The 27,938-nt window shown below is 43.1% G+C and overlaps 1 protein-coding gene across 1 annotated transcript; it reads right to left on the reverse strand.

Annotated features, from left to right (window-relative positions):
* On the reverse strand, positions 1 to 27,494 carry ngfrb (nerve growth factor receptor b). The gene is made up of 6 exons (XM_080485943.1): positions 27,106 to 27,494; positions 22,201 to 22,342; positions 16,437 to 16,793; positions 5,298 to 5,547; positions 3,410 to 3,573; positions 1 to 1,547 (listed from the first exon to the last, which is right to left on the reverse strand). Exons 1-6 carry the CDS (start codon positions 27,157 to 27,159, stop codon positions 1,204 to 1,206), a joined length of 1,311 nt encoding a protein of 436 aa, XP_080342069.1. The 5' UTR covers positions 27,160 to 27,494; the 3' UTR covers positions 1 to 1,203.
* Positions 27,495 to 27,938: the final 444 nt, after the last annotated feature.

Here is a 27,938-nt window from a genome sequence, read left to right on the forward strand (position 1 = left end):
ACCATGTACATGATATAATGTTTAACACAAATAAGACACAGAGTCACTTTAAGGTTGGCTACTTACAATGATAATCAACAGTGCATGGTCCCGTCAAAAGAGTGCTTCGTACCATAGGTGGCAAGTTTTGATTCTCTACAACAAACAATGTAAATGCATACAGTTATCGCTCCGTCTGTGTTCGTACAGCACAGCATACGCATGCATGGCTACACACTGCAGGTGTACGTCGAGTGTGTCTATGGCTATATTTGGAGTGTGCGCTGTCTGCCTATGTACATATAATATACACGGTTTGTCGGCGGGAAACATGAGTGTCGCGCTCCATGTCCTCCTCCGTTTCTGGGTCAGCGTGGAGGACTCCGAGCGCTTGTGTTATGCAGATCGGGCCTGAGCACATAGACCGGAGTCACGTTGCCTCGGTCAACGACCCCCGGGCCGTCGGACCACCTAGTGGGTGAAGTCGAGCAAGCTGTACTTAAATCACTTGTTGTAGGAGGAGAAACGCCAAACATGGAGCCGACGTTGAGATAAACCCTGCGTGTCGCTTGTGCCAGGATATAAATCCTAAATATTTCAATCAAGAGCAAATACTCGGATGTAGCCTTGGGATTTTTGCTGGGGGTTTCCTCAGGTTGTATGGTTTGCAGTAGCAGTTCTAGACAAGAGCCATTCATCATGGCATGTAAATAATGTCACGACTGAAAACATTTGCTCCTCTTTGGTTGCTCAGTTTCACCAAGCACAACACAAATGACATTTAAGCCTCAATGCATGTTTGAGGAAACCTAATGAAGATGAGCAGGATGAAGTCGGAGGAATGAAGGAGGCAGGCGGCCACAGCTATCCTCAACCTGAAGGACTTTCTACAGTCGATCAGGTCAGAAGATAAGAAGAAATATGGATGTGAAATAGGAAGTAAAGACATATTGGCTCATAGTGGAATGATTATAGACGCAGAGAGTGAAGACCATGAGGGGTTTAGTTTGACCTTGCACTGAAATGCTTTTGGATTTGTGACATTTCTAAGCCTTGGTTTTTAATTTGTCGGTCAAAATTCACCGCGCCGACTCTGCGACTCTCTACTTGTGGCGCCGCGTGGAAAAGTGACCATCGCCTGAATCATGTGGCGTAACTGCAGCCATGGAGGAGGAGCTTAAGGTTCAGGTGTTAACAGTTTTGCTCACAGTTTCACATTTAAAGTCACACTACAGACGTGGCGGTTGGCTTCACGGAGCTCGGACTGAGCGCCAGGCTCTGGGCGACGTCGTCGCGGTTGATCTTGCGCAGCGCCGTGCACAGCGTCTCGATGCTGGCGCAGTCCTTGCTCGCCCAGTCGGAGAGCAGCGCGCAGACGGGATGCTCGTCCTGCCTGAAGGTGGCGATGCGCTCCTCCTCGTAGCCGAGGAGCCCCGCCAGGTTGCACCAGTCGCTGTCCTGCATGTGGTCGCGGTCGTCGCCTTCGTTGCCCCTGAACAGCAGCTTCTCCACTTTCTCTCTGGTGTGGAGAGGAAGCAGCAGACACGGCTCCTCATCCATGTTCACAACTGCACAAGAAAGAAAAGACACGTTTTTTTTCTTTTTTAATTTCATTAGCTGATTCCATCTCATGTTTTCTCAAGTTTTGTGCTGCTCCTCGCCCAGATATTAGTTTTGTGGCAGTTATACTCTGAATGTTTTCCGGGTACATTGTTGGGTATGTTGGCAGTGCAATATGAACCAGCAGACATTTGGCTACTTCGTTATCAACAAATATATTTAAAGGGGTCATGTTATCCAACCCTTATCCAGCTTTTCAACACTTTCACATGGTCTCGTTGGTCCATAAGCATTGTATTCTAAGTTTATTGCCCCAAATCCAACTTCTCCTTGATTTTCCATCCATTTGAATGTTGGCTCATAGGAGCTGCATTCAGAATCTGCTGTGTCTGTGTGAGCTGGACTGGCTCCACCCACACATGCCCATCTTTGGAAGAGGAAAAAATACGTCCTCTCGTGGTGCCATGTGCCAGAGCAGAGCTGCCTAATTGTGGGAGGAGTCAAAGGGAGGAGCCTACCTTGATTGTGATTGGCTAAACCCCCGACGACACTATATAGGGTTTGATTTCTGATTGGCCGGTTGGAGCAACACACTTTTTAAAAACTGAAACAAGCCAGGGAGAGAGAGGACAGACTTTCTTTACTTCTGGGGCATCATTCGAGGTATGGGGACGATTATTATTGTTGGAAAACCTTTAGGAAGTGAATTTGCATCATATGACCACTTTAAGTGAAATCTAAGTCTATACAGAGGGATACGATTAACATCTAGAACTCTCCTGCAGTCTCACCATGGCAAAAAAACACCCATATCAGTTTGCGACGGTTTAATTTAGACCCAAAATTGTATCAAATGAAAGACAAATCGAAGTCTTTTTGGCCAATATCAAATATTCAAGGTTACTTTTTAAATGTCACACAGTATTGAAACAACTACCACCAAAAAAGAACATATGCTTTATGTTTCAAGCTTATTATCCCTTTAACGTTTTGGCTGAATCGTTGTATCCTGAGCACTCACGCATGCCGTATTCTTAAAGCTCCTTAATCTGAAAGCATGCTTTACAATCCTTCTTGAAGTTTTTTTTATTTATTTATTTCTTCCCAGTTGAAATTCTTGTTTGACTGAATCAATGCCAGTTTTAGATTTACCCATTTTTCAAGAAGAGAGTTCAACTCGCACCCCTCTTCATGAGATTCTCTTCTAAAAACAAAGTGGGCACTTTTTTCTTTGTAATGAACACAAAAACCGTTTGTAATGATATACTAGTAAAACAAAACAAAGCAAAATAGTGCTTCTTCGGCTCCGATGCAGCTTCTCACGTCGATCAAAAAAACAAAACGTCCTGGTAGTTTTCCACTTTAAATACCGAGAGTAGAAACAGAAGTGTTCTCCTGTTTGTACAAAGTTTTTCTTCCTTTACTGTCATTGGGACAGGCATGTGGTCTGAAAAGCCCTAAATTCTCAGAAACTGGTTTGTCCGGGCGTGAATGGAGTGTCGCGCATGCAGCCAAAAAACACAAACATTGTGGGCCCTGTCAGTGCTGTAATCCTGCTTGGCTGATGTGCTACAGTAAGTTTGAAAGGTCAGCGTGGAGACGCTGCTGATGAAGCCACCAGACAGCTCCTTCCTGGGGGTGGAATTCTTTTCTTTCCTCTGGAACGGACGGGCAGCCTGCAGTGTATTCACACGCACTTAAACCCAGAATTCAGGTTCATCCATCACACAAGAAAACCCATTACAAGAAGAATTCAAACACAAGATAAACACTTGTGGCGTTAAAACATGCTTACATGTATTTTCCTGATAAGTGGGGCTTTTACACGGGCTGGCATTGCATGTATGCTGCAGGTAATAGTGTTTGTTACCTGTCTGTGCCTGGGTTTGGCCCTGCTGCTGCTCCTGCAGACTCTGGCTGTCCACAGAAATGCCGCTGTCGCTGTGGAGCTTCTCCCCCTCGGGTGACGGCGTCTGGTTCTGGTTGGCCGCGCAGTTGTTGGCGCCCTGCTTGTTCTGCTTGCAGCTGTTCCACCTGATTAATAAGTCACCGGATGAGACAAAAAAGAAAATGTAAATTCAGTCAAATGCGGCGCTATGGACACTTCTTTGGCCATTTGAGAGGAATTTGCGTGACTTGAGGGGACCGATGAGCAGAAATGGATTATTGGTAATGTATGTGGTTGTATGAAATGAATGAATTAAAGACCAAAAAAAAAAACTAAAGTTGAACTGGACATCCTGGATATGTGTATTCAGCATCCCTGCACACTTGGCCCACTTAAGGAGAGCAGTGATTTAAAGCTTGTATAGCTCTCTTGGGATTAATCCTCATCCTTATAAATCTGGTGTGGTTGTGTATCCTTGACAAGAGAATTGTGGTTTGCCCAGAACAGCTGATCAGCCCATGCTGCAGAGCCCCGACGCTGGTCTTAAAAGAACATTAGACGATCAATATGACCATTTAAAAAAATAAAAATAAAAAGACGTTTAAAAAGGAAAGTCCCTTATTAATCAGCGCGGCACGGTGATGCTTTTGGGGGCTTCCTGCGTTGTGATCCGTCTTGACGACACAGTGTTTGATTGTGTGAACTTGTCACACTACTGAACACGGTGGGAACATATTGTACATTCAAGATTTAGCAGGGGTATAAAAGCAACACAACACGGGCCATATTGTCGCCCACAGGACAACGTTATGCTCTCACCCAGCAGATGATTTCATTAAATATGAAACGGGAGTTTTTTTTTTCTTTTTTCTTCATGTTTGTCCAGTCTGTTGCTGGATTTGTAAAATGTGTGTATTAAACCAATAGTTTTGGTCACATAATAGTTCTGTGGATAAATCTGTCTTTCTTCTTTCATGTTGGCTTTTTGAGGAAACTTTTTGTTCAGAGTTGAGAGAAGTGCTCATCATTTTTAAATAGAAGAAAACATTTTGGTAAAAATCCTGAATAATCCTCTTTAGTTAAACAAAATGTTTCTTCTCACACCGTCCGCCTGGATACATCATTTTGGTCATTACCAATATCACAGATCACAATTCAACTTGTTTTGAGTAAAGTTTTTTTTTTTTGTTTTTCTAATTAGAAAATGGTAATAACCTGCCTGGATGTAATGTAACTATTACAATTAAGTAATGAGTCAGTTTTAAGAATAGACTGATAAATATCTGTGCCCAAATGTAAAGTGTAAAACTCAATTTTTTTTTTGCAAATACTCAAATGAAGAATATACACCTAAAATACTATGGGTAAAGATTTAAAAAATGCTCGCTGAGCCACTTTAAGACAACAGGATTCCCTTTTTCCACACCTATTTTTATCCTCGTTGTAGATTTCAAAAGGTAATTACTTTCTTCAACACTGAATGAATCTAAAATATGATAACAGCAGGGCCACATCTGAAATTTATCTTGCATTTCCTTAGTAGTTCCCTTTTTGGGTCATGAGCATCAACGTGGTCCCGTGATGAACCTCATTTTGTTTTTCATAAAGTAACGCCCTTAAGACTTTCTTAGTGTTCACACAATTGCAAGTTTCATGTGTGGGCCATTTTCTATTCTATTTTTAGAATTTGCTGCAGGCATAAAATTAAAAATAGATAACGGGTTGCCGTTGGCCTGCCGAATTAACAGCCACCCCGATAAGGTCATTCAAGCCTATCTTTTACTGAGAATGACAGAAAGATTGAAACACCAAGTCCGGAGCAGTGTGAAACCCGACACCTCCTCGGACTTCCCGTTTATCGTCTTCTTACTTCTTGAAGATGATGAAAGCCACGAGGCCGACGACGACGGCCGCCAGAATGGAGCAGTAGATGGGGATGAGCTTGTTGTTCAGGCCCTGGTAGAGGCGCTCCTGGGAGTCCCCGTTGGTGGTGGTGGTGGTGGTGGTGGTGGTGCTGCTGCTGCTGCTGTCCATGAGGCCCTCAGTCGGGGGGTCGACGGGCGTGAAGTCGAGGTAAGTGGGCATGCTGAAACTAATGTAGGATGAGGAAGACGTTGGAGCTGGGAAGAAGAACAACAGAGCATAGAGGCGGGATTTATAGGGTTTTTCTGATTCCAGGTAATAATGGCCACTGCATTGGATAAAGACAAATACTAGTAGTTGGCTTAACTCTTACATAATGTAGACATCATGAGCAAACTCTATAATGACTCAATTAATTCTGATCTGTCCCCAAAAAAGATTTTTTTTAAATTATATTTTTGGCAATTTTCAGCCAAATATTATTTGTCTGGAGCCGCAAAACATGTAAATTCTCCAAAATGAAGAAAAAAACATATTTAAACAATCCAAAAATTACGGTCGTAAGTATCACAAGTTTAGATGTATTTTATAACATTTTTAGAGATTTTTCCTCTTTTTCTTTATAGATTTTCATGCTTTAGCTATTTTAGAACATTTTGGTTATTTTAGCATTTTAGTTATTTAATATTTATAGTGGCTGTGTGTTTCCTCATGACAGCAGTTTTAGCTATACTGGCAATTTTCCCAATCTTTTTTCTTTATTTCCTTTACTTATTTCCTTTTTTTTCTTCAGAAGAATTGTTCCGGCAATTTAAATCAGTTTCATTTCACAATTTTTACTGCATTTAAAGTTTTCTGATTATTGTTATTTGAGTAGTTTTAGCTATTTCATCTATTTTGTTGGTTTATTTCAGCTATTCTGGCTGTTTTAGATTATTGAGCTGTTTTTAGCCGAGGTTATAATGGATTTTTGAACATCTGTGTGGTATGCAAATAGAATAAAAATAAAAATGTACACAAAATGTTTATGTACAAATGATTTTCAGAGCCACAATTAAAACTATAAAAAATAAATGCTGTAAAAGTGCATTAACACCTCCCGTCCTCCATCCAGTATAAAGCGTGGCTCTTTCTGTGCCTTTTCAATCCTTTGTCACACACCACTCGGTCACTTGGCGTCCTCCCCACGGGGGCCGTCAGTGAACATAAGAGCAGGCCTGAGCATTAGCAGACATGTTCGCTCCCCACCGCGGATGTGGAAACCTATCCGCGCCTGTCACTTACTTACAGTTACCCACATCATCGACAGGAAATCACCCCGTTGGCTCCTAAAGCCTCTAAATACCTCGGGAGAGCTGCTGAGTGCAAAGCGGCCATTTTTCACTAATGAGGCGAAAACATTTTAGATGCATTTAGATGGATGTGGGGGGGGGGGGGGGGTGTTAGCTGAAGGAATTTTCTTTCTGGTGTAATAAGTACTTTGTGGAAATACATCTTCACTGAAAATCCTGTCAGTCATTCTTCGTAATTAACCTGTCAAAGACACATGACCATGAAACGCGTCGTCCAGCCGGGAATATCAAATTAAATAAATGAAAGTGTGTCACAAGAAGGTTTGACATTTTATTGCCTTATTGGTCCAAAACACGCCTTCCGCTCAGTTGAGTGAGCCGCACGCTGAGTTAAAACCACATTTCCAGTCATCACGCCTTCTCTCGCCTACATGTGCCGCCTCCTGTTATTTAGTGTTAAAGACAGATTCAGGAGGTGAATTTAGTGGCGGTGCTGCACACTTCTGAGTCTATTTAAAGATCTTGGTGAGTTTTAGAGTAAGTATAACACAGATCTGGCACGGGCAATGCCTCAGGCATTTACACCTCAGGCAACATCAGCTGCCACTCACAACTGCATTTTCCATTCCTGCGGCTGGAGGCTCACAGCGACGTCGGCTACTAAACACGGTTTTTGCTATAAAACCTTTGAATGTGCATGCTCTGCAACATCAAAGACATGGAAATGTAAGAAGGCCGGGATTTATAAGTCAGTATAAGACCTCTTTAGTCTGATAAAACTGTGGAAATCTTTGCACTTGATGTCAGCTGGTGTCCTTACCATTTCACAAGGAGATGAACTGGATTTAGTTTGAGTTCATCGTTCTAGAAATGTCCCAAAAAAAAACCTGTGCATGGAGAGAGTTGGTACTGAGTGACTAATATTCAGGCACAAACACAATTTCTTGGCTCAGTTTTTGAATTTTCCAGATATTAGAAATGGCGTATAGGTTAAAGTTTTGACGAGTACACAGGCCGTCAGCCAGATGCATGATATCAGGGGTTTATTGAGCCGGCAGCTGATCACTTCTTTCGTTAACCAAACTGGTGGTGAGTTGTTTTGTGTGCCTTTATTTTTGTTCTGTCGTGTTGCAGACGTGCACTGCTAAGCTGGTGGATTATCTTCTCAACCAATATGTTCATCAGCGAAAGTAGTTTCCTGAGAAACGAAAGACAAACGGGCCTCAGATGAATCACTTCAACGGATCAAGTCGCTTCCTGCGTTCCTCAATACTTAATAGACAAATACACACAGAAAAACTACGCTGACCGTCATCGCCTGAGCGTGTCTGCTTCTACCGAGCTATCTTGGACTCTGTAACACACACACACACACACACGAAATCAGACACCCGCCATTGACAGAGATCGTCTTTGTCCAGTGCAGATGCATACCCCCCCCCCCCCCCTCCCCCATCTTTTCTCTTCATCCTTCAATCCCCATTTTACCTCTGGCGACACATTTTGTTGCTCCTTCCAGTTAAATTTTTTCCCCCCCGATCACAAATACAATCGAATTGTTGACGTTTCTTCTATTTTTTCCCCCTTTCACCTCCCCTCAATCCTCACCGGCAGGAATAAACAGCCGCAATCGTTGCCAGCTAACGTATCTGTTTATGTCTTATTACACTTTCCATTTGTAAATCATACGTCCAGTCCATCCATTATACTTTTCACTGTCTCTCTCCCCCCCCCCCCCCTTCCTTCCTCTATGATCAGCGATTAGAGCGAGACCCAGAGTGCCTCGGCCGAACCGCCGGCTCAGCCTTCCAGGAGGACGGTCTGGCTTCAGGGAGGCGTGACCCTGTCCTGCTGAGCTCAGCTGCTTTGTGCAGAGAGCTCAGTGGTCATTGGAGCGCTGCGCTGAGACGTCTTAATGATCGGCACAGCAACACATCCCCCCCCTCTACTCTACCCACAGCTGAGGTACTTGTAAAAAAAAAAAAAAAAAAGAAAAGAAATAATAAAGCAAAATGAGAGATGAATGAGTTTAAACGCAAAACTGTAATAAACTGAGTCAGCAATTTTAGTGTAAGGAAAATTCTAACTTTTAACCCTTTGTAGGACACCCACTGACAAGCAAATAAGTAATAGGAATGTTACATGCATTGTTTATATATTAAAATCACCTGTTGCTCAAAAAACACATATTTCACAATTTAGTTAAACAATTGGTTAATTTATTTATTTACTGCATAAAATAGTTGGTTTGGAAGAATTGTGGAAGAGATCGATAACGATTTTGAATCATTTCTCCCACGGATGAAGGTACGCAAACACTTTTTCTTTAAGATGAATGTACTTCATAAACTCTAGTTAATCAATGTAAACTAGTCTTGTGCTGTTCATCAATATTTCATGAGGATTCATGTTGTCATTGCCATGAAGAAGCAATTATTTCTCAATCCCGGGCTAAACACATTTCCAATCGACGGATTAATAATTAGATTCAATTTTACATGCAAATGGGAATTAGACTTTAACTGCCACATCATCGGTCTTAACAAAATAACAACCCAAACAATGGTAACCAGGTGCTGCTGGGTCCACGTTTGCTGTTTAAAACCTTTTTAACTGGTCACATGTGGCGTTAAAGTTTGAAGGGTGTGAAGCTGTGAAAATAACAGCGGCTCTCGTCGACAAAACATTTATTACTTATCGTTGCATTATCTGGTCGTTAGTCAAATAACTGGAATTTTCCCCCTTGGCTTGCAGCGATTAGCCAGTGACAGGAAATCCAGGCACACGTATGTTTACAAGCCTCAGGTGAGTAATTATACAGAGAGAAACTTGCTGCTCTGTGCTTTTGCACGAGTGTTTTCAGGGGAAGGCTGCGGCTCGCTTGTGTTCAAAGTCGGTGAGTAATTGCACTATGTGTGAGGTGAGTCCGCCGCAGCCACACCTGAGTTGAACTTGTCATTCCGGCCCGTTGCAGACTCCTCCAAACAGGTGTTGCTGCAGTTACAAGACTGTGTACTTAAAAGGCTGACTTTTGGATTGAGGCGCAGAGAAAAAAGGAGGGGCTCGTTGTTTGAGAAGACGTGATTAAAATCATGGCTGCGACCGCTGGCAATCCCTGCACCTCGGATGCCTTTAGCACTCGAGCGCACTGTTAATATCTTGTTTGCAATATTGTCACAACTACAAGGACTGACGTCAACCGTCGACGTGACGTGATGGATTGATGTTTAGGTATATCTCACCTCACTTTCTAACTTTCTCCTTGAGCATCTTAAGTCACATGCGCCTTCTAATTTTCCTACGCATGTGCATGAAACGCACCCCTGAATCCCTGTTGCAGAGGGTGTGTGTGTGTGTGTGTGTGTGTGTGTGTGTGTGTGTGTGTGTGTGTGTGTGTGTGTGTGTGTGTGTGTGTGTGTGTGTGTGTGTGTGTGTGTGTGTGTGTGTGTGTGTGTGTGTGTGTGTGTGTGTGTGTGTGTGTGTGTGTGTGTGTGTGTGTGTGTGTGTGTGTGTGTGTGTGTGTTCTGCGGCAGAATGTGATCAGCACTCGTAGAGGTCAACCAGAGAAACCTGAGAGCTCAGAGGAGTAACTCCATCGCGTTTATCGACCAGGCCACATTCTCAGCATCTGCTCGCTCTCTGCTTTCCCCCCGTCGCTCTTTATTTCTGTGGCTCTCCGTTCGCCCCTCTGTGTTCTGCTCTCATGGCTGGAACTGTGGCCCCACATTCTATAGAGGCACAAATATTAACAAAGAAGAAGACTAGTTCTTACATGCTTTATTACCACTAGGAGTTAAGCTTTGCATATTTCCCAAATGATCAGATCTATCATTTTCTTTTAGTTTCATCCACCAAAATTCTTCATTCATTCAAATCATGCCACCCGGGAAGCAGATAAAGAGCCTTGGCTCCATGGCAAACTCACAACTCCCCGAACTCGTGCCATGAATCCCCACGAGGACACAACCTTGACTCCACAAGCAGGGCATCTGGCAGTGAAAGACGGCACGAGTGTTTTGGTCACCCTTGCCATCGGAGGCGTTCACTCACGCCAAATCACCTCCAGAATGTCTCGCCGTTGTGTGGAGGGCAGATTCCTGACGGCTGGCGGGCGACTTCAGGAGACAGAGTCATTCCCACAAGCGGTTGATTCTTGTTCAGCAGCGCAGAAAGAGACACACTCGACTTTAAAACATCCTCCGTCGGTACAATGCTCATACTGTGTGGCGCCGGGAGCACGAGGGTTAAGGAGAGAAGGTCATCTGTGGCCATACAGCCTGACGCAGTGGAGCTGCAGCTCAGAAGATGTGAGGGGACCGAGTTATGGCCACACAATGTGTGACTGTGCAACACAAAGGCTGTGAATTGTTGGCATTGGTAGGCCGGCATTGGAGATTCATCACTGCTACTGATGTGGATGTGCTTTGGATGCAGGAAATCAGGAATGTCGATGGCATCTCGCCCTTTCATTTCCCCCCCATGCGTCTTAAACTCTTTTCTCTGTCTGTCAAACGGTGGTTACCATCGACCGAGCGCCGCCCACGCAGAGAGATTTACCCAATTATAACTTTGCAACTATAACTGTACTGTCAAACTTTGAGTTTTACTGCAGGCTGAACATGTATGCATAGACCGAGGGTGTGAGCTACTGAAGCTATGAAAATATGCAGAAATTACATATTGTGCACACACACACATGTGAGAGCTGATTTACTAACGTGACACACAGGATTCTGTCGGAGAGAGAAAAAAACCCACCACATTTTCCACTTTTTCCTTTGTGACTATTTGATATAAATTGTTTGTTCCAGATTGTGCAAAAATATTTTATAGCTCAAAAGATTAATTTACTTTATTTTATTTTTTATTTTATTTGTCTGAGAACGTTTGTGTCAAAGAGGAATTTGAAAAGAAGGTGCAAATTCAGCGGAACCACAACTTATTTTTATAGGATTTTCTTTTTTTTTCTTTGTTGTACCTGTTCTCAGGTCATCCCAACTCTTCTGGACATCTGCAGTATTCCAGGGAAAACCTCATAAAATGCTCAAAGTAGCAGAAGTCGCACCAAGTGTACAGGATGCCACCTTTCTTTCACTGCCACTGAGCCGGAGTTACTGGTTAACTGCTGGAGCTTTGTGATTTGTGGAGGGCAGCCTGTCAATCGTCGAGGTCAAACAAACACAGGAAGGAAACAGATTCCTCCTCCTACTCACCTATTAATGCTGCTACCAAATGAACTTGAACCCTTGCGCTCCCTCCAACGATCTCTCCATATGCATTTGCGTCTATTTTCACAAAGGGGGTCGGACTCTTGGGATCTGTTGCATGAATACCCCGTCTCAGTTTCAGACGGCTATGACTCCAAAAAAACTAAATAAAATCTATAATCTAACACTTGCCAGTGATAAGAGCATCTAAAGGCGAAAAAGGTGTGAGAGCAGAGCTCGCCTCTGCTGCTGCTCCCGAGGTGTAAGGTGGAGGGAGAGCAGTTAATACTGATAAGCCTTTTATAAACAGAAAATGGCAACTCATCAAAAGCAAACCATTTTAATAATCGACTTATTTCAGGCATTACTTTTCAGGTGCATGTTTAAATACCTGTAAATGGATCACTACTATTCATCAACCATTCTGGGAAATGACTCACCAGATTTTCTCAATTCTGCGTATTTATGTAATCATCATTTTCTCAATAATAATAATAATGAGTCGGGCAACTCTTACTCCTACTAAAGTGCACACAAGTGGCTTTCAGCTGGCAGAAACTCCCCCTCTGCGTTGGTGTGTTTTGTGAGTCATATTGAAGTAATCCTTAGAGCTTTGGTTTTGTGCGTGTATCTGCATTAACAGGCCGGCTGCATATGAGCTTTGAAACGGCAGGTTGCTGACCACGCTGCCGTCGAGCAGGAACCCCGGGTTGCGGATGAGGTCGGTCCACATGTGAGCTTTTCGGTACAAGTTGAAGGAAGCTCAAGGTCATGGAGAGAAACGGTTCCCCAACAGCCTCGAGCACTTTCAGGAAAGAGCTGATAAGAAAAGTAAGCGAGCGCTTTGTCAACCTCAAGCACTCATTCAGTTTTAATCTTGGCTGCAGTGCGTTTGCGCGGCGAGCAAGGTCTCACTGTGAATGCATCTTGCGATGATGTGTTCCTAGGCTTCGTCTGTAATTACCCAAACCTCTCAGCCACATAATGTGTCATGTTGCTTACTCAATACACACTCCACAAGCGTCCCTGTGCAAATGAAACCATTGTCTCGCGTACTGGGATGATTATCATCACCGTGGCAACCCTTTATTCAGGGAAGATTCTCTGCTAACCTGTCGTGACAAATAAAAACCGCCTGGATTAGTAACTTAAGTGCCAAAAGAAAGAAAGAAGCCTGGGTGTGCAAGGCTCCCGTGACAGAAAAATACACTGATCATTGCCAGTAGAAGTTTGTGGTTTGAGTTAAAAGCTTGTAAACATGTCGCATCTTGCGCAGTGTAACTAAGTCTAAGGTCTAAGGTAGAAATTTACGACAGAAAGAAAAATAAAAAATAGGCGTGACCTCATTGTGAACTGCTAAACACTTACATGTACAAAATGTCTTTGTTTGTTTTTTTTTGCGGTCGTGTGACGATGCGGCAAATGTGACTTTGACAAGCGGGTTAATAATATCCACTGGCTTTAATGAAGCTCTCCTGCCTCGGCGTTGCTGTGACCCTTGGAGAGGATCAAGGGGATTAAACCATGTTTCCCAGTGCACATCCCCAAGGGGCTCTCAAACTGCACGATCTTCCTACAAGCCTTCCGTGACCTCCGACCTCTGACCCTGCTCGCTGCACTGCAAAAGCGGGGAAGTCATATCGCACGTCTTTAGATAAGCATCTTGCCTTCAAACCTTCAAGTCCGCTGAATAAATCTGGTCGGTATTAGCTTTGTTTATCATCATTTTTTTTTTCCTCCTCTTTTAAGACTTAAAACACAGCACTGATCCTTTTAGTGGAGACGGAGGAAATTTGATTTCCAGCGCACACTTCGGCTGAGCCTGTGTCCACATTAGGAGCTGGATCAGGACGGGAATTCACTGCGTGACTATTTTCAAAATAAGTAAAGCGGTGAATCCAGTTTCATCGTTACAGATAAACCTGCAGTATTATCATGTCGGTTACTTCCACCTCTGGTTAAATTACGTCTCCAGTGTCTCGAGTTACGACTTGTCTTTTCATGGGCAGTGGCCCTCCGTGCTCCCCTCCGTCCCTCCACCTTCCTGCCTGCGTTTAGCCCGAAGGCCCGTGTCGCCCAACTCCACAGCATTAATGGATATGGACGTCTGGCAGCGCTACAGATTTGTGAGCACTGATAACGCGTGCGCCTCGGTAAAAAGATTACATTAAGGAATAAAAGGCGCATGATTGGGTTAGAGTGAAGAACAGCGTACGCCAACAGAGGCCTTACACGGTGGGCTGTAAATCATCATGCCTGGAATCACTGCAAATTCACATTCATCATGATGTGTATTTTGTTACTTATCTCGAGGATGTTTTATATTGGAGTTCTGGCTCCTTGTATCTTGGATCTCGGATGAATCATCCCTGCCGGACACTCCCCCTCTCAGACCACGAGCTGAATCAAGCACCCTTCAAGCGTCATCCTCAATGGAGGATGTCTTGAACAGCATAAGGGGCACTTACTAGAAAAAAAAACCCAACACTGACACATGTTGCGACCACTTTTGGTAATCAAATAATCTTCTCCGCCTGTGGTATATTTGTTCCAGTTTCTTTAAAAGCTGAAATAGACGCCACTCAATTCATTACCCCTGCATGTTGCATTAGCCCACGTGACGTGTTTATACAGCAAAAACATACCGCTGATGGCTTCACGCTGTACAACAGGGCTAAAATAATTGTTTTAATGTGAGTGGAAGCACAATAAAAAAGCCAGACGCTCAAAGCGTCCAGACCTAGAAAAGGCTCTCAGATTCTTCATGAGCAAACATCTACTTCCTATATTATACTATAAATCGGGCTAATTTTGGCCTCTTCCCTTCCGTTCAAGAGGATCAGATCATTTGTTTTAAACGTTGGAGAAACGTTTCCTTGTGAGAGGTTTTGTGACAAGCCACAGATGTTGATATATTAATGTAAAAACTAGTTATATTTAGAAAGTTACATAAAGCTTTATGTCTTTGCTCTACCCTAAGCGACAGCTCTGCCTTATATAAGTTATTTTATTTTGCCTGAGATGATCAAAAACGGGTATTTTTTTATTAGGTAGTTTTCCGTTGTGTTGATAAACGAGCAATGTGATTATAGATACTGAGGACATTTGTTGTCGAGACAGAGAAAATATTGAAGTGACTTTTAAAACAAGTAGACCGAGACATAAATAAAGCACACTCTACATTAGTTTCTCTGTTCCACTGAGCGCTCGCTCCTCCGAGGAACCTCATGAGCTCAAACCAAAGGCCCTCGAAGGCTAAACCGGATCCTGAGCGAAGCCACAAAGGCCTCCCTTTAGCCGGAGCCCGGCTCTGTGATAACAACCTCCTTCAAGCCGCTGCCCCAAACAGACTGATCAACAGGCTCCTTGTATTGTCATCTCACAAAAGCATTGATTTTGATCTGCGAGGCATCAGATCATCGGAATGGGTGGTGACTGCAGTCCGAAGGAATTCTTGATTTGGAGTGTGATACCCACAGGGTGCAATGATATAAAAGAAAATCAGAACCCTGTTCAGAGGCGTGACCTCCTCCTAAACCCTGCAAACCAGAAAGAGTGTGGTCTTTGTGTGTTCGAATGGGATGAGCCGGTGGAGACAATGAAGACAGACTTGGACGGTGGCATTTGGGTCGACGGGCCCACAGTGTCCGCAGTGTTGCACTGAGACCATCCGACTGTTTGGCTGTCAAGAGCGAACGTCCACTACGACTCACTGTCCACTCAGTCGCTGGACAGTTAATTCGCATTCACACTGCCTTCATTCAGTAGATCTTGACCCTTGGCAGTTCACCCCATCACTCAACTTTACCCAGCACAGGGGTTCATGGTAAACTTGCCCAGTGTTTTGATAAGGTCATCCAACAGCCGTTTATTAAACAGCGGAAAGATAAATTTGTCTTGTTACAAAAGGATTGCTTCTCCTCTGGATGGAATAGTTCGACTTTCCCCGTCTGCATTCAACAATATGAACTTATCGACCTGATCTTTTGAGGTCCAGTTCAACACGGTCGCACTTGAACATGACAAAACTGAAGTCTGCCGGTGCTCCGGGTAATCCACCGAATAAAATTGATGAATGCAATCTGATGCATGAGGGATGTTTTAAAACTTTATAGCAAAAACATTTACCAGTTGTAGCTTCAAATGTAGTCTTGATGCTTTTAACACTCAGCAAAAGTGCAATAAAGGTAATTTTCCTTTAACTTCACATCCTTGGAATCAAATAGCAGGCATTGTGTGACAGAAAGATCAACCGCAGATAAGAAACGATATCATCAGCTGGGAGTTCTTCGAGCTTCATTTACGAAGATACTCTGATAAATTGATGAATGATGATGATAAATCATCCCTGAAAATTTCATGCAATTCGGGTGAGTAGTTTTTGTGAAAAGTTGGTCAAATACAGACATACGTACAGACCAATAAATAAATACACGCAGCCAAAATCCTGATCTGGAAATGATATTCTAGTATATTCATGAAGTCAAACACGTCAAACTGGTAGTGTGTAGTTACTGCGTGTCTGTCAGACGCAACCCTCAATGTGGCTCGTGAGAAGAGCGACGACACGTGTAGTGACGTTTGCGTGTTTGTTTCTTTACGAGCAAGGCTTGAGTGCAGTGGCTTTAATAGGCCATCCATTCTTACCTTGACAGGCGGTGTCACTGACCGGCGTGCAGGACTGCAGCACCTCCTCGTCGTCGCAGGTGGTGCAGGGGATGCACGGTTCCCGGGAGCTTTCCTGGTCCGAGTAGGTGTCTCCGGTGCATTCCTCGCAGATGGTGTCGTGCTGCTGCTCGCAGCTGAGCAGCATGCCCTGGCCCTCGGGACACCGGGTGCAGGGTTCGCACCGCTGCGACAAGTCGTTCAGGTAGTAGCCGTAGTTGCACACGCACGTGGCGTCGTTGGCGTCCGTGCAGGGCGTCTCCATGCGGAGTAGGCCCGTACACTGTGTGCACGGCTGACATTTCTCTGTGTGACTGAAGTTTTCTGAGAAGGTTTCACCTAAAGGAAAAAAAAAAAAAATAAGGAATGGATTGTTAACTCTTTTTTTTTTTTTCTTTTGCAAATGTTTTCAACCTGTGAAACATGAAAGGAGGAGCATTTAAGGTGATCGAATTCAGTCTTTATTTACTGTCCAAGTCTGGAAAAACAGGATGCAGAATGCACCATTCATCTCATATTACAGTGAACTTGTTAAATTTAGAATTTCTTTCCACAAATTTTCAATTGGAGAGATTTTTAAAGGTACATTAAGGTAAACAGGATTGTTTCAAGCACAATAAATAAACGTGTTTCTGTTTATAAAGCAGTATCTTTATGTTATATAACTGAGTTTTCTGCATTATACTTTGAAAACATTTTAAATCATTAGGTATCTATGAGGTTTGGGCAAAGACACTGGACCCATTATTGATCCAAACCGTGTAAACCTGTGTGAAAGGGTGAATGTGACTGATCACAAAGTCCATTTACTAAATTTTCAAAAGTTAACCCTTTCTTCCATTAAAAGAGAAAAGAAAACTACCACTGGAATTTATTCTAAAGTTCATTTTCACTGCTGCACAGAGGTCAATTGGAACAAGAAAAGAGAAACACAAAAAGAATGTTCTTTTTCTTTTCTTCAGCGTTCTCATATCACGTATGCGTCGTAAATTTGTTTGCATACCTTCAAGATTTTATATATATATATATATATATATCTGCAAAGGACGCAATCAATATTGCATGTTTTATGGAATTGTATTTCGGCTGGATAGAGAACTGGGAAACATACTAAATTATGCAACAGACCCATTTGTAGGAGCAGAGAGAGAGCGAGAGAGAGACATTTCATGCAAACTCTAAAAAATATTTTACAGTTTTAGCCTCTGGCTGCATTTATTGGTCCAGTATTGTAGGAAACTTCTTATGTTTAGCCTGATTTAAGCAGATATTGGTTATATGTGGAGTATTAAGAAATAAGCAAATCTTGCTATTGCTGTACGACTGGATTAACAGTTATGGGACATTTCAAAAATAATAATCTATGGTAGATTTAAACAATTCAATGTGTAATAAATTACATGAACATCAGAGTGCTGCATGTAATACAGCTGCTTTGCTTTTATTTATACTTTTCCTAATCATTACTGTGATGAAGTTTCAGTCATTATTGAATACAACACAGAGGATTATGAGCTTGTCTGATGCAAAGCAGGACTAATATCTATCCTAAAACCATGTAACACACTGCTTTTTATTGAGCGATATATTCATATTGCGTAGAAATGAGCAGAACTCATGGCTTTCATGGGATCTACAGCCTAATCAACTATAAAACAACTGTTGGTTGCAGACAATTTAAATTTGATTAAATACCGACCACAGAGCGTGTTGGGTAACAGATTACGTAAAGAAAAATAAACTGGTGCTGCTTTCTTTATAGATTAGTCTACTGATTGTTTTGTGTTTAGTCTGTCTGACCACAAAGAATACTGAAGAATGTCTGTCACAATTATCTGAAACCAGCAAGATGTCTGCAGGATATTTACACATATAACCTTTGCTATTTTTATTCAATAATGCCAATAGTCTAGAATTTGAAAATATCAAATAAATCATCTTTACAATCTACAAACAGTCACAACTGAGAACCTTGTACCCAAATAATACTGAGGATATTTTGGCTTTTAAGGGAATAATTCAACTATCTAGGAATCATCAAGATTGTTGCGATAGTGTTAGTTTTCGGCTTTTATTTTCATTTAATTAAAACTAAGTGGCATGTGATGTCCTCAAAGACGGGAAGCTGTGGGCCTGCAGTCTCCATGCAGACCCTCTGCAGCTCGCATATCGAGTTCTTTGGTTAGCGTCACTGGCCCACCAACCATGTTGACCGCCCTGATGATGCAGAGATTAAAGTGGCGATGAGGAGAGATAGGAGAGGAGGAAAGAAAGAAAGCAGTGACTGTGTCATTTGAGAGCCACATGAATCTGGATGTGCACTTCTGCCTCGAACCGACGGTGTCGAATGTGGGCGCTTTGGATTGTTATTTTTTTTGCTTAATTATGTCCGCGGAAGTCAACTGCTGTCCCGGTTACCCCCAACCCCACCCATCCACACACCCACCCCATTATGTCCTGCAACACCCTCCCCCCTCTCCCCCTCCCCACAAGTGCTCTCAGAGCCATTATCATAATGCCATGCATCAATAATGCAAGTCAATACATTAATAACACTAGCCTGCAGCATGGAGGGGGGGGGGGGAGGGGGCAAGGGACAAGAGACGAAGGGGGGGGGGGGGGGGCATGGATGGTCATCTCCTGAATTGGTATATCATATTCTAACAGTCATAAAACTACTGGTCTAACATTTAATCCTTCTCTTTGTTTTCAGCTCCCATAAAGGGACTTTTGACTTTCTTCACTCAGTGTGTGTGTGTGTGTGTGTGTGTGTGTGTGTGAGAGAACCATTAGCTGCTCGGCTGAGAAGTTTTGCTTCGCCTTTATTCCATCTGTACTCTCTCTGTTTCATCTCCACTTATCTGTCCGTCCAGCCAAACTCCTCCGTGCATTTCAGCTGGCTGTTTTCCTCTTTAGCACTTAACGCCGTTCGGACTGCCGATAACCGGCGGGACGAAACGAAGTCTGGAAAACGACAGGCTGTAAGTGCAACATGCTGTCAACTGCTGGGGACATGCCTGAAACAACGCTGGGGAAAGACACACGGTGGATAGAAGTAGAGGCGAGATTGTTCAGGGGGGGGGGGGGAACAAACAATACATGTTTAATGACTCCTGAAAACCCAACGGATGATAACAAAGCTGGAGGCACCTCTAAGTTCTAATCACTCTGTTCATCAGTGTATAAGCTCATCATGACCGTATCTGATGGCGAGCTCGCTGCTTTGCATTTCTCCGTGTCCATGAGTGAGCGCAGAGCCTGTCTGGACTCATGTCAAGTCTGAGAGGCTTTCGACTGTGTGTTTGTTCATGTCTGAGCAGAGCAGGCGCAGCGACGCCGATAATTATCACCCCTGGAAACCTCCGTGTTGTGTAACTGAAAGCACAAACCTCAGAGGTGTCCAATAAAAAATAGAATTAAAAATCAATTTGAGAGTTTTTGCACCGAGGCTAATTCATGATGACAGTCCTTCGAACAATAAATGATCTAATTCAAGACCTCGGTTTCGACACTTTTACAAGTGTAGGATGCCAAATTACAAATAAATAACACTGATTCCGCCCGACTTCTCTCACGACCTTAAGCCTGAATTGTTTTGCAACCGGTGGAGCTCCTTTGGCTCACGGTTTGCCGTTCCTTCAATGAGCCGTGGAGTCTTATGGCTACTTCCTGGCTTGAACGCAGCACGGTCAGTGAATTCACACAGGAAGAAACTCTGGGAACAGCGTAGGATCTGGCTGCACACCAGCCCTGACTTCTGCAGGCTTGCCATGACCTTTTCACCTCACATGATGGAGTTATGAAAACCATTTAAAGTTCATGTGTTTCACTCGAACAGACCATAAATAACCTGGAAAAAAAAAAAAGTCTTTTAGTCACTTGCTTTGTTTGAATTTATGGAGCTTGAAATCCTGATCGCAGCCACATTACAACTTAACTGTGGGACTGAATATCCCCACAATAATGTTTTGCCGCCCCCCCCCCCTTCCTGCAGCAACATTTGGAGCCGGTCCTGTTCTTGTGTCTTCCCAACCTCAATGTCCTCATAAAGACTCGCACTCCGATGCAGCCGCGCTCCCTACATGGTAAAGGCCAACACAAGGGCAGGCGTGTTGGAGAAGAGTTATGTCTGGCATCCAGTTTACTTCCAAACATGCTGCTAAATCAGTCAAAGGCTTCACATGAAGGCAAAAATCGGCAGACTCCTCAAGACTCACGCGCCGGCCCCATTTCAACACGCCACATTTCACCACTTTTCAAGTAAAGCGCTGAGTCGGAGACTTTTTTTTTTTTTTTTTTTTTTTTTTAAAGTTTACTAGAACTTCCCACATTCAAGCTGATCCAAACTCATAAAGAGCTCTGTTGATGGATTTGATCAAACAAACTGAGATTTATTTTACCAGTGCATAAATCACACTAACGTTTCGCTCAAGGTCGGACTTTCATCCAACATTTAAAACACTTAAGCCTTACAAATAAACGTGTGTGAAATTTGGGGACTGTCTGCATTCAGTCCAGTGGCTTTTCTCCATCCATTCAGCTTCTGCAATGGTTGGATGCAGGATACACCCTGGACGCATCATAGACGCAGAGACACCCATTCACAAACATTTACCCCTACGGGCAATTTTATAGCCAGCTTCAAATACATGTTTTTGTTTTTACTATGGGTGTTAATCAGAGTACCCGGATGAAGAACATGTACAACTGGCACAGAAATATCAAAGTTTTATTCAATAAAATGCCGTAACACGTCGAAGCAATCCTCTCAATCTTGGAACTTTTATCCAGTGAGAAGTTCAACAGTGAGATCGTCACCACACAAAATGTTTTTAATGATTTTAATGAGTCTTGATTCACCTTCAGTGCTCCTGTGTGGTTTGGTCCAAAGACACATTCACTTGGATGAACAGCCACCAGATTTATTGTGAAAAAAAAAAAATAAATCAGACATAATCAAGATTAATCTGAGCTTTACATAAGTATTTATTTTTCAATTGACATTTACTGGCTAGTCTCAACAAATATTTAACTCCAGGTTCATGAGTCCTTTAGTTTGTTTGAATGTGGGAGTCCCAGCATAATGACTCATTTCCATCTAAAAGGGTGCGACAGTTACGCACGAAGACACACACACACACACACACACACACACACACACACACACACACACACACACACACACACACACACACACACACACACACACCTATTTATAACCATTAGTGCATTTCATCTATGACAGAAAACTGCAGAAACACGATCGCGAGTGAGGGAGAAACGGAATTCTTTCACTGTGATGAACTGGTGACTGGGTGAACTGGTGATGACGAGGCGAAACGTGAAGCAGGCAACATTACCAGCAGAGCAGATTCCGAGCTGCAACACCCCCCCCCCAGCCACTTCGTTTATAATATATGATGGATATTTTTAACACAAAGAACTGACATATGTTTTACTTTGGAATGCGAATACTTTTGTGATGCTAAACGAATGAAGAGATGTTACACAAACTGATATTATAGAAATGCATGTTTCAGTCGATAGAGCAGCCTGTCTGTCATTTCATGGGTTTAATCCCCCATCTCGCCTCTTGTTGAAGTGTCCTTGAGCAAGGCACTGAATCTCCAGCTGCACCAGTGTGTGTGTGTGTGTGTGTGTGTGTGTGTGTGTGTGTGTGTGTGTGTGTGTGTGTGCCATCATAAGTAAGCGTGACATTCAGACAGATGTTCTTCCTGGTACTCACTGTCGAGACACGGAGCGCAGACGGTCTGCGTGACTCCACACGGTTTGACGACGCCCTCGCCGGGTGGACACTGCCTGCAGCATTCTCCGCTGGACGTGTACCGTTCCGAGTAACACGTCTCCTTATTGGCCAGAGCACCGACCTGTAGGTCGACGGGTTTAAAGCAAGAAAACATGAATTCAAGGATACAAAAAAAGAAATAATAATAATAATTCAAATAAATCATGTTTCATATGAAACTTAATTATTTTATGGTGTTATTTCAAGTCATTTTTCAGTGTTTTAATGGCGGGATAGCAGTCATTACATCACAAGGAAAATATAAAGAAGAGAAATGTTTTGTTTTCTCACCATGCCTTAGATTTATTTCATATACTGTAACTAAGCCAGTGATTCTCCGCCTCAGAGGGTCACAACCCCGCAAGGCTGCAGAAATATAAATCAGAAACGTTGTTAAAAGATTAATGCAAAGCTTCACAAAATTGTCAGTTTTCTGTAGTTTTTTTTTTCCTCAGAAGCTGTATTTGCTTTTCTAAAACTATAGGATAGCGTTTCCTTATCTGGCTTATTTTGAAATGAGACAGTCTCCAGACTGATAAATTGTCTCCAGTTTTACAAAATTCAAACAAATTAGACCCACAACACGAGGTCAATATGCTTTTATAGCATCACACTTAAAAAAAAAAAAACAACTCAACTTTGAATGTGTAAAAGTACCTTTTGTAGTATTTGTTAGCCAGATTAATGAAATATAACAGAATCAGAGCCAGTCTTCTCTGCATTCTTTACACTGTAACCTGTTGAGCGCTTCATCTGAACCGTCGACAGGTAGAGACGTCTGGTCCTGCCTCCCCTCATGCATAAATGCATGTGAATGCGCACCCACTTGCACACTCATGCCTGAGCAGGGACGTGTCTGCGTTTTTCATGTGAAGCCTGTCAGGGGCCGTCCACACGAGCAAGCCGGTCAACCTAAACGAGCTGTTTTTGGCCTATCATCCAGAGAGGTGGTGTTTTAAGCCACGTTTACATGTACCCATTTTTTTTTTTTTTTTAAATGGATATTTCTCTCTGTACGTTTAAAAAAATTAAAAAATTTAAAAATCTTCATTTACACTGACCCACATATACAGCTGGCTCAGAGCTGCTATGACCATGCCAAACCTGTAGGGGGCAGTGTAGCAAGAACCATGAAGCCAATCAGAATCCTGGAAAAAAAAACAGGACGTCACGAATTGTGATGTAAATATCCGCCTACCGGCCTTTAGATGCAAACAGAGACACAGATTTTATCCAGATCTCCACTGTGGCCGGAGTTTTCAGAAATCATCGTTTGTGGTGACTCATAGCTGCATTTATGTGTCAATACGCGGCCCAAACGCAGAGAAATATCACAGTTTTTTTAGATACCCAGGTTCGTGTAAACGCCTTAGAAACGTGAAAACGTTTTCATTTTTTGAAGACGGGTCCTACAGTGGGTAAATTCTAAAACCCCGGCTCGTGCCGTCCAACACCCCGGGGTGTGGGCGGCAAAGATGATCATCTGTGGAAAAAAGATGACGTTGAGGTTTATGAGCAAAAGTCTACTTCTAAATTTCGATGTGCTCTGTCTTCTTCTGCGTTTTTGGTTTGTTTGGTGTGTCACAGCGCCCCTAAAGGCCTGGCATGTGTACTACATGCCCTGACGCCTCGTGTTGAGCCGCGTTTATAGTGAGGTGTGGATGGAATTTGTCTTTGAGAACCTCGGGGAGAAAAAAGATCGTTTTGCCTGGTGTGGATGTGGCCTCAAACGTATATCATGCTACATCTATCCTCTCTCACAACAGGTCTGTTTTTTATCTTCTTCGCACCTTGATCTCCAAAGCAAACCTTGATAAAAGCAGCCACTTCCCCCCTGACACAGAGGCCCGCCACGTCAGTGTCTCCAGATATACGAGAGTTTTGGCTATCATTTATGAAGTGAGGATGTTCCTCTGATGGCCTCTCGCTGGTTGATAGATAAGCCAAAGATCAGAGGTCAAAACAAAACCATATCTTAGCTTTTCTTCCTGCTGTGGGATTTTCATCACATCTTCAATTATTATTTTTAAAGAGGCGATTATTGTTTGACTGATTCCTAGTGAGAATGAGTCATACGTTTAAAAACAAACAAACAAACAAAACAGTTTGAGGATGTGTGCACACATGTGGGTGGAGTGACGGCTGCGCTTGTTTGAAGCAGGTACGCTCAACATAAATCGTCAGGCTTCAGGTGTGTGAGGAATGCTGCCGACAAGTGAGAGGAGCTCTACAAAACATCAAGTTTCCCCGCAGGCGTCTCTGAGTCAGCTGGTGGGTAATGTCTATGTGTGTGTGTGTGTGTGTGTGTGTGTGTGTGTGTGTGTGTGTGTGTGTGTGTGTGTGTCTTCTTGTGCATGCACACATGCAAAACATACTCTCTCTCTTGCCGCTGATGGTGTCATGGCTCATTCACCTTCCAGCCTGTGACATTAGATTCTCCGCTCTGCCTACTTTTATGAATGTGTCTGCAGCTTTGTGATGAAACCTCTGACTTATTGAGATCATTAAACCTGATGTAAACGTTTCGCTTTTTTAACTCTAGGTTTTCTGGAAAGTTTTGGGACTTTTGCAGCAAAAAAAAAAAAAAAAAAAAAAAGCAGAACTCCAGGAGCAGATCCAGAAGGTGGAGGGCAAAGTGGAAATAAACGTATTAATTATTTGTTATGAAGAGTGTCTAAAATGCTTTTTCATTTTCCCACTGAACGTTTCTCAGTTCAGGTCATCGGAGTCCTAAACGTTTACGTTTCTTTCAGTCAGTGGCATAAGTGAAGTCCCAAACTTCCCATTTCCATTATCTTCAAAGAAGGAATTTTATTTTGAAGATTCAGCGACCATAGAGGAGGGTGCACACAGCATGGCTAACTAGATTACGCTCCCCCATTGCCACCACGGAAGTACCGCCCCCTGCAGAAATCCCTCTCAATACCCACCAAAAACTTGCTTTTCACATTTGTTGTACATGGATACGTTAGGACACGAGTTGGACCACATTCCCTGAGCAGAGATGTTAAACATTTAAGATGCTTCACCAGGTGTCTTCCTCACATCCAGCAGTTACCCTCACCCAGCAAGCCTTTATTTGGAAAAGGACCAAATATTTCAACATATTCATCCCATTTCCTGACCCCCCCCCCTTTCTCCGATATATTAGCCACACCCCTCACAACACATAAAATTACGACAGACCTGTTCCACTTTTCCCAGTTTGTCCTGCTGGTTATCTTTTCTCCTGGAACTATTGCCAAAGAAAATCTAAAACGACCAATTCAATCTGTTGAATTTGAAGGTGATTTTGGGAAATCAGCTCGTGGAAACAGAAAAAATGAAGATGTGCAACAAGCAGCAAGTTGGAGCTCGACTTCCACATGTCTTTTGATTTTTTTTTTTTTCTTCTTCTCTCTTTTAAGATGGGAATTTGAAGGTTGCACTCTTCGACTTGTGTCAGGCAGTCTCTCCCCGAAGCAAAAAGCGAGAGGCAAGACGGTCGCTCGCACTTCTGAGCGGCGCGTAGAAATGTTATGTGCAGAAGGATCTGGACGCACAACTTTACTTTAGTGCTCCGGCCAATCTTACTAATGCCTCCGTCAATTTTCAGTTGGGGGCACTTAACCTCCGGACCTCAGCTGTCAGCGCTTGTTAAAGCATTAGATTTCCACTAAACCAGCCTTCCAATGAGCCGGACCTCATTACAGTCGTGGATCCAGCTCACAAGTGGAAACAACATTACGCCAAATGTCTTCCCAAACACTGCTGAATCATTACGGCCTGTGAGATGATGAGACGGAGGAGACGGAGGAGACGGAGGAGACGGAGGAGAGGAGAGCGACGCATGGATGAGGAGTGGGGAGGGGAAGGGGCTGAGGCTGAGGCTCTATCAATATTGTATGTGCTGAGCCAGCAGAGGATGCATACCCATCAGAGGGAGCAGCTGTCATGTACCAGTGATGCAGCCTGTTCCAAAACCAGGTCCAGGACCTTGGCAGGCCCACAGCACCGACTGGCCATGTCCTGTCAGATACAACACGCTTCAAAAAAAAAAAAAAGAGAGAGATTCCTGTGTGGCCTCGAGGCAAATCCAAGATAAATCAGACTGATTATAAACGGTAACTTCCGAGAGTTATGCCTCGTACTGCGATGCCGACCTTGTCTGTGCTTCCATGTTTCACCTTCTAATATGTGTGAATTGTGTCTTTTAAGGCCGTTTGGAAACACTTAAAAGTTTTATCTGCAAATTGTAATGTAATCTTGGTCGTTAAGCTCTAAAACAAAGTAGTGTCTGACATAAAATCTCTTGCACATCTTTTCCTAAAGCGCACATAATAATCACGGACTGGACTCAGTGACAATAGAATAGTGGTTTTAAGGCAAACTTTGACCAAACCCATCCTCCTTTAACGCAGTCCTTAGTGGTGCTGCTCTTGGAGACCACTGCAACACTGTTATTGTCCTGCTGTCTGCAGGGCCACATGTAACTGAGAAGGGTGGAACTACAGATCCAGCAACTGGAGCTATAGAGTATCAACCTGAATGACTGCTGCATACATCCGCTCTGCTTTATATTGTCGCGCCAGGACTGGAAACCCAGACAGGTGCAGGGACAATGAGTATTACTTTTGAGATTTAATATATTTTAGAGGAAACTGAAGAAAGTTGACTCGAGGATGCAAAACAATTTAAACACTAAAGTTGAATTTACTTTTGAAAAAGAAGTAAAACTTCTGTCGAAAGACTTTCTATTTAATCCCATATTAATCTCCTCTTCACTGGGGCGTGTTGACAAAAGATGTCCAAATAAAGTTTTATGTCCAACATATACAACAGTTGATTATGAAAGAAGTTACTCACCAATCCAAGTAACACAGCTATAAAAACGGACTTCATCCTGAGTCCCCTTCGCATCTTTCCCGAGAGGAGAGGAGGTCAGCGATCGGATGCAAGGCAGGAGGATGCGTTTCTCAGTATCTTCCAATAAGTAGAATAAAAGCGGCTGTCATCGCTGCGTCTTTCTGCGATTCTTTCTTTTTTCTGTCTGATTCAGTCGTGAAAGAGCAATTTAAAAAAGAAAAGAAAAACTCTCAAATTGTGTGTGTGTCGCAGCGGGAGATCACTCCGTCCATGAACACCGGCTGCAGACACAGTCCGAGTAAACTCGCTGAGATTGACCCATTGGGTTTTCCGCCTGTGCGCGCGCCTCAGCTGCGCTCGTGTGGCAGCAGTGCAACGCAGCTCAGCGCAGCGCGAGCGCTCCAGGGAAGGAACGGTCTCCCTCTCCACGCCCATCACACACACACACACACACACACACACACACACACACACACACACACACACACACACACACACACACACACACACACACACACACACACACACACACACACACACACACACACTTTCTCTTTAACCTTGTAAATCATGGTCTGAAACCCGTTTTGCTCTCTATCAATTATCAATTCATCTTAAAAACTATTTTATTTAGTTTTAACCCAAACTGTTCTTAATCTTCATAACGAAATTAAGAACCGACAACTAAGAAAATTTACATTTTATGAATGATTTCAGCTACTTCAGCTCTTCTAACATAACTTGCACGTTTGCCAATTTATCTCCACACGTTAGGATTGTAGGTAAGGTGTCCACAACTGAACTGTTTATTCGATAAGAGTTTAATCAAAGTA

The sequence above is a fragment of the Lipophrys pholis genome (assembly GCF_963383615.2).
Source record: "Lipophrys pholis genome assembly, chromosome: 1".
NCBI classification, from domain to species: domain Eukaryota; kingdom Metazoa; phylum Chordata; class Actinopteri; order Blenniiformes; family Blenniidae; genus Lipophrys; species Lipophrys pholis.